At 54.4% G+C, this 13,079-nt stretch overlaps 1 protein-coding gene across 1 annotated transcript in view; it reads right to left on the reverse strand.

Annotated features, from left to right (window-relative positions):
* Window positions 1-13,079, reverse strand: part of LOC140392886 (chloride channel protein-like) — a 1,200,068-nt gene that overhangs the window by 280,571 nt on the left and 906,418 nt on the right. Inside the window, 2 exon segments of the mRNA XM_072478647.1 lie at window positions 9,991-10,075; window positions 12,494-12,619. Coding sequence (XP_072334748.1) covers window positions 9,991-10,075; window positions 12,494-12,619 — 211 coding nt within the window.

Genomic DNA, 13,079 nt, shown 5'->3' on the forward strand with positions numbered 1-13,079 from the left:
CTCTCTCTCTCTCTCGGTCATCGTCCCTCTCTCGCTCGGTCATAGTCTCTCTCTCTCGGTCACCGTCTCTCTCTCTTTCGGTCACCGTCTCTATCTCTCTCGGTCACCGTCTCTCTCGATCTCTCTCTCTCTCTCTCTGGCTCTCTCTCTCTCTCGGTCACCGTCTCTCTCTCTCTCAGTCACCGTCTCACTCTCTCTCTCTCGGTCACCGTCTCTCTCTCTCTCTCTCGATCACGGTCTCTCTCTCTGTCATCGTCTCTCTCGCTTTCTCTCGGTCACTGTCCCTCGCTCTTCTGTCACCGTATCTCTCTCTCTCAGTCACTGACTCTCTCTCACTCTCGGTCACCATCTCTCTCTCTCGGTCGGCCATCGTCTTTTTCTCTCTCTCTCGGTCGGTCATCGTCTCTCTCTCTTTCTCAGTAACCGTCTCGCTCTCTCTCTCCCGGTCAGTCACCATCTCTCTCTCTCGCTCGGTCGGTCATCGTCTCTCTCTCTCTCTCAGTCACCGTCTCGCTCACTCTCTACCGGTCAGTCATCGTCTCTCTCTCTCTCGCTTTCGGTCGGTCATCACTCTCTCGGTCACCATCTCTCTCTCGATCACCGTCCCTCGGCCACCGTCTCTCTCCTTCTATCTCTCGGTCACCGTCTCTCTCCTTCTATCTCTTGGTCACCGTCTCTCTCTCTCTCACTCACTCTCTCTTGATCACCGTCACTCTCTCTCTTGGTCACCGTCTCTCTCTCTCTCGGTCATCGTCTCTCTCTCTCTTTCGGTCACCGTTTCTCTCTCTCTCTCTCTCTCGGTCATCGTCCCTCTCTCGCTCGGTCACCGCCTCTCTCTCGGTCACCGTCTCTCTCTCGGTCACCGTCTCTCCCTCTCTCAGTCAACGTTTCACTCTCTCTCTCTCGGTCATTGTCTCTCTCGGTCACCGTCTCTCTCTCTCTCTCTCTCTCGGTCATTGTCTCTCTGTCTCTCTCGGTCACCGTCTCTCTCTCTCTCTCTCTCTCGGTCATCGTCTCTCTCTCTCTCGGTCACCGTCGTTCTCTGATACTGTCTCCCTCTCTCAGACACCGTCTCTCTCTCGATCACGGTCTCTCTCTCTCTGTCACCGTATCCCTCTCTCTCAGTTACTGCCTCTCTCTCTCTGTCGGTCACCGTCTCTCTCTCTCTCTCCCTCTCGGTCACCGTCTCTCTCTCTTTCTCTCTCGGTCGGTCACCGACTCTCTCTCCCTCTGTCGGTCACCGTCTCACTCTCGGTCACCGTCTCTCTCTCTCTCTCTCCCTTTAGGTCACCATCTCTCTCTCTCGGTCGGTCATCGTCTTTTCTTTCTCTCTCGGTCGGTCATCGTCTCTCTCTCTTTCTCAGTCATCGTCTCGCTCTCTCTCTCCCGGTCAGTCACCATCTCTCTCTCTCTCTCTCAGTCGGTCATCATCTCTCTCTCTCTCTCTCAGTCACCGTCTCGCTCACTCTCTCCCGGTCAGTCATCGTCTCTCTCTCTCTCTCTCGGTCGGTCATCACTCTCTCGGTCACCGTCTCTCTCTCTCGATCACCGTCTCTCGGTCACCGTCTCTCTCCTTCTACCTCTCGGTCACCGTCTGTCTCTCTCTCTCTCTCTCTCTCTCACTCACTCTCGGTCACCGTGTCTCTCTCTCTCTCTCTCGTGATCACCGTCTCGCTCTCTCTTGGTCACCGTCTCTCTCTCTCTCTCGGTCATCATCTCTCTCTCTCTCGGTCATCGTCTCTCTCTCTCTCTCTCTTTCGGTCACCGTCTCTCTCTCTCTCGGTCACCGTCTCTCTCTCTCTCTCGGTCATCGTCCCTCTCTCGCTCGGTCACAGTCTCTCTCTCTCGGTCACCGTCTCTCTCTCTTTCGGTCACCGTCTCTATCTCTCTCGGTCACCGTCTCTCTCGATCTCTCTCTCTCTCTCTCTGGCTCTCTCTCTCTCTCGGTCACCGTCTCTCTCTCTCTCTCGGTCACCGTCTCTCTCTCTCTCTCTCAGCCACCGTCTCTCTCACTCTTTCGGTCACCGTCTCTCTCTCGCGCTCTCTCTGTCACCGTCTCTCTCTCTCGGTCACCGTCCCTCGCTCTCTGTCACCGTATTTCTCTCTCTCAGTCACTGTATCTCTCTCTCTCTCGCTCACCTTCTCTCTCTCTCTCTTTCGGTCACTGTCTCTCTCTCTTTCTCGGTCGGTCACCGACTCTCTCTCTCTCTCCCGGTCAGTCACCGTATCTCTCTGTCTCTCTCTCTCTCCCTGTCACCGTCTCTCTCTCTCTCCCTCTCTTGGTCACCGTCTCTCTCAGTCACCGTTTCACTCTCTCTCTCTCGGTCAATGTCTCTGTCTCTCTCGGTCACCATCTCTCTCACTCTTTCGGTCATCGTCTCTCTCTCTCTCGGTCATCGTCTCTCTCTCTCTCGGTCACCGTCGTTCTCTGATACTGTCGCCCTCTCTCAGTCACCGTCTCTCTCTCGATCACGGTCTCTCTCTCTCTGTCACCGTATCCCACTCTCTCAGTCACTGTCTTAATCTCTCTCTCGGTCACCGTCTCTCACTCTCTCCCTCTCGGTCACCGTCTCCCTCTCTTTCTCTCTCGGTCGGTCACCGACTCTCTCTCCCTCTGTCGGTCACCGTCTCACTCTCGGTCACCGTCTCTCTCTCTCTCTTTCGGTCACTGTCTCTCTCTCTTTCTCTCTCGGTCGGTCACCGACTCTCTCTCCCTCTGTCAGTCACCGTCTCACTCTCGGTCAGCGTCTCTCTCTCTCTCTCTCTCCCATTAGGTCACCATCTCTCTCTCTCGGTTGGTCATCCTCTTTTTCTCTCTCTCTCGGTCGGTCATCGTCTCTCTCTCTTTCTCAGTCATCGTCTCGCTCTCTCTCTCCCGGTCAGTAACCATCTCTCTCTCTCTCTCTCGGTCACCGTCTCTCTCCTTCTACCTCTCGGTCACCGTCTGTCTCTCTCTCTCTCTCACTCACTCTCGGTCACCGTCTCTCTCTCTCTCTCTCTCTCGTGATCACCGTCTCTCTCTCTCTTGGTCACCGTCTCTCTCTCTCCCTCTCTCGTGATCACCGTCTCTCTCTCTCTCGATCACCGTCTCTCTCTCTCTCTCGGTCATCGTCCCTCTCTCGCTCGGTCACAGTCTCTCTCTCTCGGTCACCGTCTCTCTCTCTTTCGCTCACCGTCTCTATCTCTCTCGGTCACCGTCTCTCTCGCTCTCTCTCGGTCACCGTCTCTCTCTCGGTCACCGTCTCTCTCTCTCTCAGTCACCGTCACACTCTCTCTCTCTCGGTCATCGTCTCTCTCTCTCTCTCGGTCACCGTCTCTCTCTCTCGGTCACCGTCTCTCTCTCTCTCTCGGTCACCGTCTTTCTCTCTCTCTCTCGGTCACCGTCTCTCTCTCTCTCTCTCTCTCTGTCACCGTCTCTCTCTCTCGGTCATCGTCTCTCTCTCTCTCTCGGTCACCGTCTCTCTCTCTCGGTCACCGTCTCTCTCTCTCTCTCGGTCACCGTCTTTCTCTCTCTCTCTCAGTCACCGTCTCTCTCTCTCGGTCACCGTCTCTCTCTCTCTCTCGGTCATCGTCCCTCTCTCGCTCGGTCACAGTCTCTCTCTCTCGATCACCGTCTCTCTCTCTCTCGGTCACCGTCTCTCTCTCTTTCGGTCACCGTCTCTATCTCTCTCGGTCACCGTCTCTCTCGCTCTCTCTCTCTCTCTCTCTGGCTCTCTCTCTCTCTCGGTCACCGTATCTCTCTCTCTCTCGGTCACCGACTCTCTCTCTCTCAGTCACCGTCACACTCTCTCTCTCTCGGTCATCGTCTCTCTCTCTCTCTCTCTCTCTCTCTCAGTCACCGTCTCTCTCACTCTTTCGGTCACCGTCTCTCTCTCTCTCTCTCTCTGTCACCGTCTCTCTCTCTCGGTCACCGTCTCTCTCTCTCTCTCTCTCTGTCACTGTCTCTCTCTCTCGGTCACCGTCTCTCTCTCTCTCTCTCAGACACTGTCTCTCTCTCTCTCTCTCTCGGTCACCGTCGTTCTCTGATACTGTCTCCCTCTCTTTCTCTCTCTCAGACACCGTCTCTCTCTGTCTCTCTCTCGATCACGGTCTCTCCCTCTCAGTCATCGTCTCTCTCTCTTTCTCTCGGTCACCGTCCCTCGCTCTCTGTCACCGTATCTCTCTCTCTCAGTCACTGTATCTCTCTCTCTCTGTCGGTCACCGACTCTCTCTCTCTCTGTCGGTCACCGTCTTTCTCTCTCTGTCGGTCACTTTCTCTCTCTCGGTCACCGTCTCGCTCTCTCTCTCCCAGTCAGTCACCGTATCTCTCTGTCTCTCTCTCTCTCCCTGTCACCGTCTCTCTCTCTCTCCCTCTCTTGGTCACCGTCTCTCTCAGTCACCATTTCACTCTCTCTCTCTCGGTCAATGTCTCTGTCTCTCTCGGTCACCATCTCTCTCACTCTTTCGGTCATCGTCTCTCTCTCTCTCGGTCATCGTCTCTCTCTCTCTGTCACCGTCGTTCTCTGATACTGTTGCCCTCTCTCAGACACCGTCTCTCTCTCGATCACGGTCTCTCTCTCTCTGTCACCGTATCCCACTCTCTCAGTCACTGTCTCAATCTCTCTCTCGGTCACCGTCTCTCTCTCTCTCCCTCTCGGTCACCGTCTCTCTCTCTTTCTCTCTCGGTCGGTCACCGACTCTCTCTCCCTCTGTCGGTCACCGTCTCTCTCTCTCGGTCACCGTCTCTCTCTCTCTCTCGGTCACCGTCTTTCTCTCTCTCTCTCAGTCACCGTCTCTCTCTCTCTCTCGGTCATCGTCCCTCTCTCGCTCGGTCACAGTCTCTCTCTCTCGGTCACCGTCTCTCTCTCTCTCGGTCACCGTCTCTCTCTCTTTCGGTCACAGACTCTCTCTCTCGGTCACCGTCTCTCTCGCTCTCTCTCTCTCTCTGGCTCTCTCTCTCTCTCGGTCACCGTCTCTCTCTCTCCCTCTCTCTGTCACCGTCTCTCTCTCTCTCTCTCTCTGTCACTGTCTCTCTCTCTCGGTCACCGTCTCGCTCTCTCTCTCTCAGACACTGTCTCTCTCTCTCTCTCTCTCGGTCACCGTCGTTCTCTGATACTGTCTCCCTCTCTTTCTCTCTCTCAGACACCGTCTCTCTCTGTCTCTCTCTCGATCACGGTCTCTCCCTCTCAGTCATCGTCTCTCTCTCTCTCTCTCGCTCACCTTCTCTCGCTCTCTCTTTCGGTCACTGTCTCTCTCTCTTTCTCTCTCGGTCGGTCACCGACTCTCTCTCTCTCTGTCGGTCACCGTCTCTCTCTCTCTGTCGGTCACTTTCTCTCTCTCGGTCACCGTCTCGCTCTCTCTCTCCCGGTCAGTCACCGTATCTCTCTGTCTCTCTCTCTCTCCCTGTCACCGTCTCTCTCTCTCTCCCTCTCGGTCACCGTCTCTCTCAGTCACCATTTCACTCTCTCTCTCTCGGTCAATGTCTCTGTCTCTCTCGGTCACCATCTCTCTCACTCTTTCGGTCATCGTCTCTCTCTCTCTCTCTCGGTCATCGTCTCTCTCTCTCTCTCGGTCACCGTCGTTCTCTGATACTGTCTCCCTCTCTCAGACACCGTCTCTCTCTCGATCACGGTCTCTCTCTCTCTGTCACCGTATCCCACTCTCTCAGTCACTGTCTCAATCTCTCTCTCGGTCACCGTCTCTCTCTCTCGGTCACCGTCTCTCTCTCTCGGTCACTGTCTCTCTCTCTTTCTCTCTCGGTCGGTCACCGACTCTCTCTCCCTCTGTCGGTCACCGTCTCACTCTCGGTCACCGTCTCTCTCTCTCTCTTTCGGTCACTGTCTCTCTCTCTTTCTCTCTCGGTCGGTCACCGACTCTCTCCCCCTCTGTCGGTCACGTCTCACTCTCGGTCACCGTCTCACTCTCTCTCTCTCTCCCATTAGGTCACCATCTCTCTCTCTCGGTTGGTCGTCCTCTTTTTCTCTCTCTCTCGGTCGGTCATCGTCTCTCTCTCTTTCTCAGTCATCGTCTCGCTCTCTCTCTCCCGGTCAGTCACCATCGCTCTCTCTCTCTCTCTCTCTCTCTCTCTCGGTCACCGTCTCTCTCTCGTGATCACCGTCTCTCTCTCTCTTGGTCACCGTCTCTCTCTCTCTCTCTCTCGTGATCACCGTCTCTCTCTCTCTCGGTCACCGTCTGTCTCTCTCTCTCTCTCACTCACTCTCGGTCACCGTCTCTCTCTCTCGTGATCACCGTCTCTCTCTCTCTCTTGGTCACAGTCTCTCTCTCTCTCTCTCTCGTGATCACCGTCTCTCTCTCTCTCGGTCACCGTCTCTCTCTCTCTCGGTCACCGTCTCTCTTTCTCTCGGTCACCGTCTCTCTCTCTCTCAGTCACTGTATCTCTCTCTCTCAGTCACTGTATCTCTCTCTCTCTCGCTCACCTTCTCTCTCTCTCTATTTTGGTCACTGTCTCTCGCTCTTTCTCTCTCGGTCGGTCACCGACTCTCTCTCTCTCTCTGTCGGTCACCGTCACTCTCTCTCTCTCTCGGTCAGTCACCTTATCTCTCTGTCTCTCTCTCTCTCTCCCTGTCACCGTCTCTCTCTCTCTCGGTCACCGTCTCTCTCTCTCTCTCGGTCACCGTCTCTCTCTCGGTCACCGTCTCTCTCTCTCTCTCTCTCGGTCACCGTCTCTCTCTCTCTCTCTCTCGGTCACCGTCTTTCTCTCTCTCTCTCGGTCACCGTCTCTCTCTCTCTCTCTCGGTCACCGTCTCTATCTCTCTCGGTCACCGTCTCTCTCTCCATGTCACCGTCTCTCTCTCTCTATCGGTCACCGTCTCTGTCTCTCCCACTCTCTCTCTCTCTCTCGATCACCATCTATATCTCTCTCTCTCGGTCACCATCTCTCTCTCTCTCTCTCTCTCGGTCACCGTCTCTCTCTCTCTCAGTCACCGTCTCTCTCTCGGTCATCGTCTCTCTCTCTCTCTCTCGGTCACCGTCTCTCTCTCTCTCTCTAGATCACCGTCTCTCTCTCTCTCACTTGGTCACCGTCTCACTCTCTCTACGTCACGGTCTCTCTCTTGGTCACCGTCTCTCTCGTTCTCTCTCGGTCACCGTCTCTCTCTCTCTCTTGGTCACGGTCTCTCTCGATCACCATCTCTCTCTCTCTCTCTCTGTCGCTCACCGTCTCTCTCTCGGTCACCGTCTCTCTCTCTCTCGGACATCGTCTCTCTCTCTCTCTCTCTCGATCACTGTCTCTCTCTCTCTCAATCACCGTCTATCTCTCACGGTCACAGTCTCTCTCTCTCTCTCTCTCGGTCACCGTCTCTCTCGCTCTCGCTCGGTCACCGTCTCTCTCTCTCTCGGTCACCGTCTCTCTCTCTCTCTTTCTCTCTCAGTCACCGTCTCTCTCTCGCTCTCGCTCGGTCACCGTCTCTCTCTCTCTCGGTCACCGTCTCTCTCTCGCTCGGTCACCGTCTCTTTCTCTCTCGGTCATCGTCTCTCTCTCTCGGTCACCATCTTTCTCTCTCTCTCGGTCACCGTCTCTCTCGATCACCGTCCCTTCTCTCTCTCCGCCACCGTCTCACTCTCACTCTCTCTCTCGGTCACCGACTCTCACTCTCACTCCCTGTCACCGTCTCTCTCTCTCTCCCTGTCACCGTCCCTCTCTCTCCCTCGGTCACCGTCTCTCTCTCTCTCTCGGTCATCGTCACTCTCTCTCTCGGTCATCGTCTTTCTCTCTCTTGGTCACCGTCTCTCTCTCTCGATCACCGTCTCTCTCTCTCTCGGTCACCGTCTCTTTCTCTCTCGGTCACCGTCACTCTCTCTCGGTCACCGTCTCTCTCTCTCTCGGTCACCGTCTCTCTCTCTCTCCCTGTCACCGTCTCTCTCTCTCTCTCTCTCGGTCACCGTCTCTCTCTCTCTCTCTCTCTCGGTCACCGTCTCTCTCTCTCTCGGTCACCGTCTCTCTCTCTCTCCCTGTCACCGTCTCTCTCTCTCTCTCTCTCGGTCACCGTCTCTCTCTCTCTCTCTCTCTCGATCACCGTCTCTCTCTCTCGATCACCGTCTCTCTCTCTACCTGTCGCCATCTCTCTCTCTCTCAATCACCGTCTCTCTCTCTCTCTCGGTCACCGTCTCTCTCTCTCTCTCTCGATCACCGTCTCTCTCTCTCTCTCTCGATCACCATCTCTCTTTCTCGATCACCGTCTCTCTCTCTACCTGTCGCCATCTCTCTCTCTCTCAATCACCGTCTCTCTCTCTCTCGGTCACCGTCTCTCTCTCTCTCTCTCGATCACCGTCTCTCTCTCTCGATCACCGTCTCTCTCTCTCTCTCTCGATCACCATCTCTCTTTCTCGATCACCGTCTCTCTCTCTACCTGTCGCCATCTCTCTCTCTCTCAATCACCGTCTCTCTCTCTCTCGGTCACCGTCTCTCTCTCTCTCTCTCGATCACCGTCTCTCTCTCTCGATCACCGTCTCTCTCTCTCTCGATCACCGTCTCTCTCTCTCGATCACCGTCTCTCTCTCTCTCTCTCGATCACCATCTCTCTTTCTCGATCACCGTCTCTCTCTCTACCTGTCGCCATCTCTCTCTCTCTCAATCACCGTCTCTCTCTCTCTCGGTCACCGTCTCTCTCTCTCTCTCTCGATCACCGTCTCTCTCTCTCAATCACCGTCTCTCTCTCTCTCGGTCACCGTCTCTCTCTCGCTCTCTCTCTCGGTCACCGTCTCTCTCTCTCTCTCTCTCGGTCACCGTCCCTCTCTCTCTCTTTCTCACGGTCACCGTCTCTCTCTCTCTCTCTCTCTCTCGGTCACCGTCTCTCTCTCTCTCTCCCTCTCTCGGTCACCGTCTCTCTATCTCTATCGGTCACCGTCTCTCTCTCTCTCGGTCACCTTCTCTCTCTTTCTCTCTCTCGGTCACCTTCTCTCTCTCTTTCTCTCTCGGTCACCTTCTCTCTCTCTTTCTCTCTCGGTCACCGTCTCTCTCTCGGTCACCTTCTCTCTCTCTCTCGGTCATCGTCACTCTATCTCTCGGTCATCGTCTTTCTCTCTCTTGGTCACCGTCTTTCTCTCTTTCTCTCTCGGTCACCGTCACTCTCTCTCGGTCACCGTCTCTCTCTCTCTCTCTCTCTCGGTTATCGTCTCTCTCTCTCTCGGTCATCGTCTTTCTCTCTCTTGGTCACCGTCTCTCTCTCTTTCTCTCTCGGTCACCGTCACTCTCTCTCGGTCACCGTCTCTCTCTCTCTCGGTCACCGTCTCTCTCTCTCGGTCATCGTCTCTCTCTCTCTCTCGGTCACCGTCTCTCTCTCTCTCTCTCGATCACCATCTCTCTTTCTCGATCACTGTCTCTCTCTCTACCTGTCGCCATCTCGCTCTCTCTCAATGACCGTCTCTCTCTCCCTGTCACCGTCTCTCTCTCACTCCCTCTCTCCGGCACCATCTCTCTCTCTCTCAGTCATCGTCTCGCTCCCTCTCTCGGTCACCGTCTCTGTCTCGGTCACCGTCTCTCTCTCTCTCTCACTCCCTGTGACCGTCTCTCTCTCTACCTGTCACCGTCTCTCTCTCGCTCTCTCTCGGTCACCGTCTCTCTCTTGGTCACCGTCTCTCTCTCTCTCTCGGTCACCGTCTCTCTCTCTCTCTTGGTCACCGTCTCCCTCTCTCTCTCGGTCACCGTCTCCCTCTCTCTCTGTCACCATCTCTCTCTCTCTCTCTCGGTCACCGTCACTCACTCTCTCGGTCACCGTCTCTCTCTTTCTCTCTCGGTCACCGTCTCTCTCTTGGTCACCGTGTCTCTCTCTCTCTCTCTCCCTGTCACCGTGTCTCTCTCTCTCTCCCTGTCGTCGTTTCTCGCTCTCTCTCGGTCACCGTCTCTCTCGGTCACCGTCTCGCTTTCTCTCTCAAATGCAGTGTCTCCCCCTCTCTCGCTGTTTCTCTTGTTATCGGTCTCCATCTGTCTCTCTGTCACTGTCCACTCTGCTGCGTCTTGTCCAGGGAGCCAATCTGACCACAGTCACTAACCCAATGATAGCGAAGGCAGGCAGCTCCTGTAGATCGAAGGGGTAATCTCTGCGAAAGTTGGTCTTGAACAGAGCTGTGATAGTGACTGAGGAAAGAAAGGGACAGACAGAGAGAGAGAGAGAGAGGGTCAAACAAACACTGGGTCAGCGGTCAAACGCGAACAACATGCTGGGGTCAGGGAGCAGTGGGTCATTACAACACTTAGAGATTCAGAGATAAATAACACCTGCTATGTCAATGAAATGACCCCCAAAATATCAGGAATTAATTTAACATTTGAAATACTGAAAGAGGCAATAATCATAATTCTGGATGAGTAAACAAGACCTTGTCAAAGAGAACAGCTTTAAGGAGGTTATAGAGATAGGGAGGGGTGTAGGGGCTGGAGAAGGTTACAGAGATAGGGAGGGGTGTAGGGGATGGAGGAGGTTACACAGATAGGGAGGGGTGTAGGGGCTGGAGGAGATTATAGAGATAGGGAGGGGTGTAGGGGCTGGAGAAGGTTAGAGATTGGGAGGGGTGTAGGGGCTGGAGATGGTTAGAGATTGGGAGGGGTGTAGGGGCTGGAGGAGGGTACAGAGATAGGGAGAGGTGTAGGGGCTGGAGGAGATTACAGAGATAGGGAGGGGCATAGGGACTGGAGGAGGTTACGGGGATAGGGAGGGGTGTAGGGGCTGGAGGAGGTTACAGAGATCGGGAGAGGTTTGGGACTGGAAGAGGTTACAGAGATAGGGAGGGGTGTAGGGGCTGGAGGAGGTTACAGAGATAGGGAGGGGTGTAGGGGCTGGAGGAGGTTACAGAGATAGGGAGGAATGTAGGGGCTGGAGGAGATTACAGAGATAGGGAGGGTGTAGGGGCTGGAGGAGGGTACAGAGATAGGGAGAGGTGTAGGGGATGGAGGAGGTTACAGAGATAGGGAGGGGTGTAGGGGCTGGAGGAGGTTACAGAGATAGGGAGGGGCATTGGGACTGGAGGAGGTTACAGAGATAGGGAGAGGTTTGGGACTGGAGGAGGTTACAGAGATAGGGAGGGGTGTAGGGGCTGGAGAAGTTTACAGAGATAGGGGAGGGCATAGGGACTGGAGGAAGTTCCAAAGATAGGGAGGGGTGTAGGGGCTGGAGGAGGTTACAGAGATAGGGAGGGGTGTAGGGGCTGGAGGAGGTTACAGAGGTAGGGAGGGGCCTAGGGGCAGGAGGAGGTTGCAGAGATGGGAAAGGGTGTCGTGGCTGGAGGAGGTTACAGAGATATGGAGGGTTGTAGGGGCTGGAGGAGGTTACAGAGATTGGGACGGCTGTAGGTGCTGGAGGAGGTTGCAGAGATAGGGAAGGTTTAGGAGCTGGAGGAGGTAACAGAGACAGGCAGGGTTTAGGAGCTGGAGTAGGTTACAGAGATAGGGAGGGTTTAGGAGCTGGAGGAGGTTACAGAGACAGAGCGGGGTGTAGGGGCTGGAGGAGGTTACAGAGATAGGGAGTGTTTAGGAACTAGAGGAGGTTACAGAGATAGAGAGGGTTTAAGAGATTCTAGAGACATGGAGGGTTTAGGAGCTGGAGGAGGTTACAGAGATAGGGAGGGTTTAGGAGCTGGAGGAGGTTACAGAGATAGGGAGGGTTTAAGAGGTTCGAGAGATATGGAGGGTTTAGGAGCTGAAGGAGGTTACAGAGATAGGGAGGGTTTAGGAGCTGGAGGAGGTTACAGAGATAGAGAGGGTTTAAGAGATTCTAGAGATATGGAGGGTTTAGGAGCTGGAGGAGGTTACAGAGATAGGGAGGGTTTAGGAGATGGCGGAGGTTACAGAGATAGGGAGGGTTTAGGAGCTGGCGTAGGTTACAGAGATAGGGAGGGTTTAGGAGCTGGCGGAGGTTACAGAGATAGGGAGGGTTTAGGAGCTGGAGGAGGTTACAGAGATAGGGAGGGTGTAGGGGCTGGAGGAGGTTACAGAGATAGGGAGGGTTTAGGAACTGGAGGAGGTTCCAGAGATAGGGAGGGTTTAGGAGCTGGAGGAGGTTAGAGATAAGGAGGGTTTAGGAGCTGGAGGAGGTTACAGAGATAGGGAGGGTTTAGGAGCTGGAGGAGGTTACAGAGATAGGGAGGGTGTAGGGGCTGGAGGAGGTTACAGAGATAGGGAGGGTTTAGGAACTGGAGGAGGTTCCAGAGATAGGGAGGGTTTAGGAGCTGGAGGAGGTTAGAGATAAGGAGGGTTTAGGAGCTGGAGGAGGTTACAGAGATAGGGAGGGTTTAGGAACTGGAGGAGGTTACAAAGATAGGGAGGGTTTAGGAGCTGGAGGAGGTTACAGAGATAGGGAGGTTTTAGGAGCTGGAGGAGGTTACAGAGATAGGGAGGGTTGTAGGGGCTGGAGTAGGTTACAGAGATAGGGAGGGTTTAGGAGCTGGAGGAGGTTACAGAGATAGGGAGGGTTTAGGAGCTGGAGGAGGTTACAAAGATAGGGAGGGACAGTGACAAGATTTTGAGGGTCTGTCACACAACACATGCGATTAACTGTACCATCATCGTTAATCCACACGGATAACACTCTGAACACAAAGGCGCTGAAGGTCCCACCGAGAAATCCTCTCCAGTAATTCCGAACGGCAAAATAGGAACAGGTAACTTCAATGCTGAACAGAACACCTGGGACAGGAGAACGAGAAACTGCAAATTACAGCAAACTACAAGAAATATCCCCACAACAACCAGATACAGAGTAAAGCCCCCTCCACACTGTCCCCATCAAACACTTCCAGGACAGGTACAGCACGGGGTTAGATACAGAGTAAAGCTCCCTCTACACTGTCCGCATCAAACACTCCCAGGACAGGTACATCACAGGATTAGATACAGAGTAAAGCTCCCTCTACACTGTCCCCATCAAACACTCCCAGGACAGGTACAGCACGGGGTTAGATACAGAGTAAAGCTCCCTCTACACTGTCCCCATTAAACACTCCCAGGACAGGGACAGCACGGGGTTAGATACAGAGTAAAGCTCCCTCCACACTGTCCCCATCAAACACTCCCAGGACAGGAACAGCACGGGGTTAGATACAGAGTAAAGCTCCCTCTACACTGTCCCCATCAAACACTCCCAGGA

The sequence above is a fragment of the Scyliorhinus torazame genome, chromosome 16 (genome assembly GCF_047496885.1).
Source record: "Scyliorhinus torazame isolate Kashiwa2021f chromosome 16, sScyTor2.1, whole genome shotgun sequence".
Lineage (NCBI taxonomy): Eukaryota > Metazoa > Chordata > Chondrichthyes > Carcharhiniformes > Scyliorhinidae > Scyliorhinus > Scyliorhinus torazame.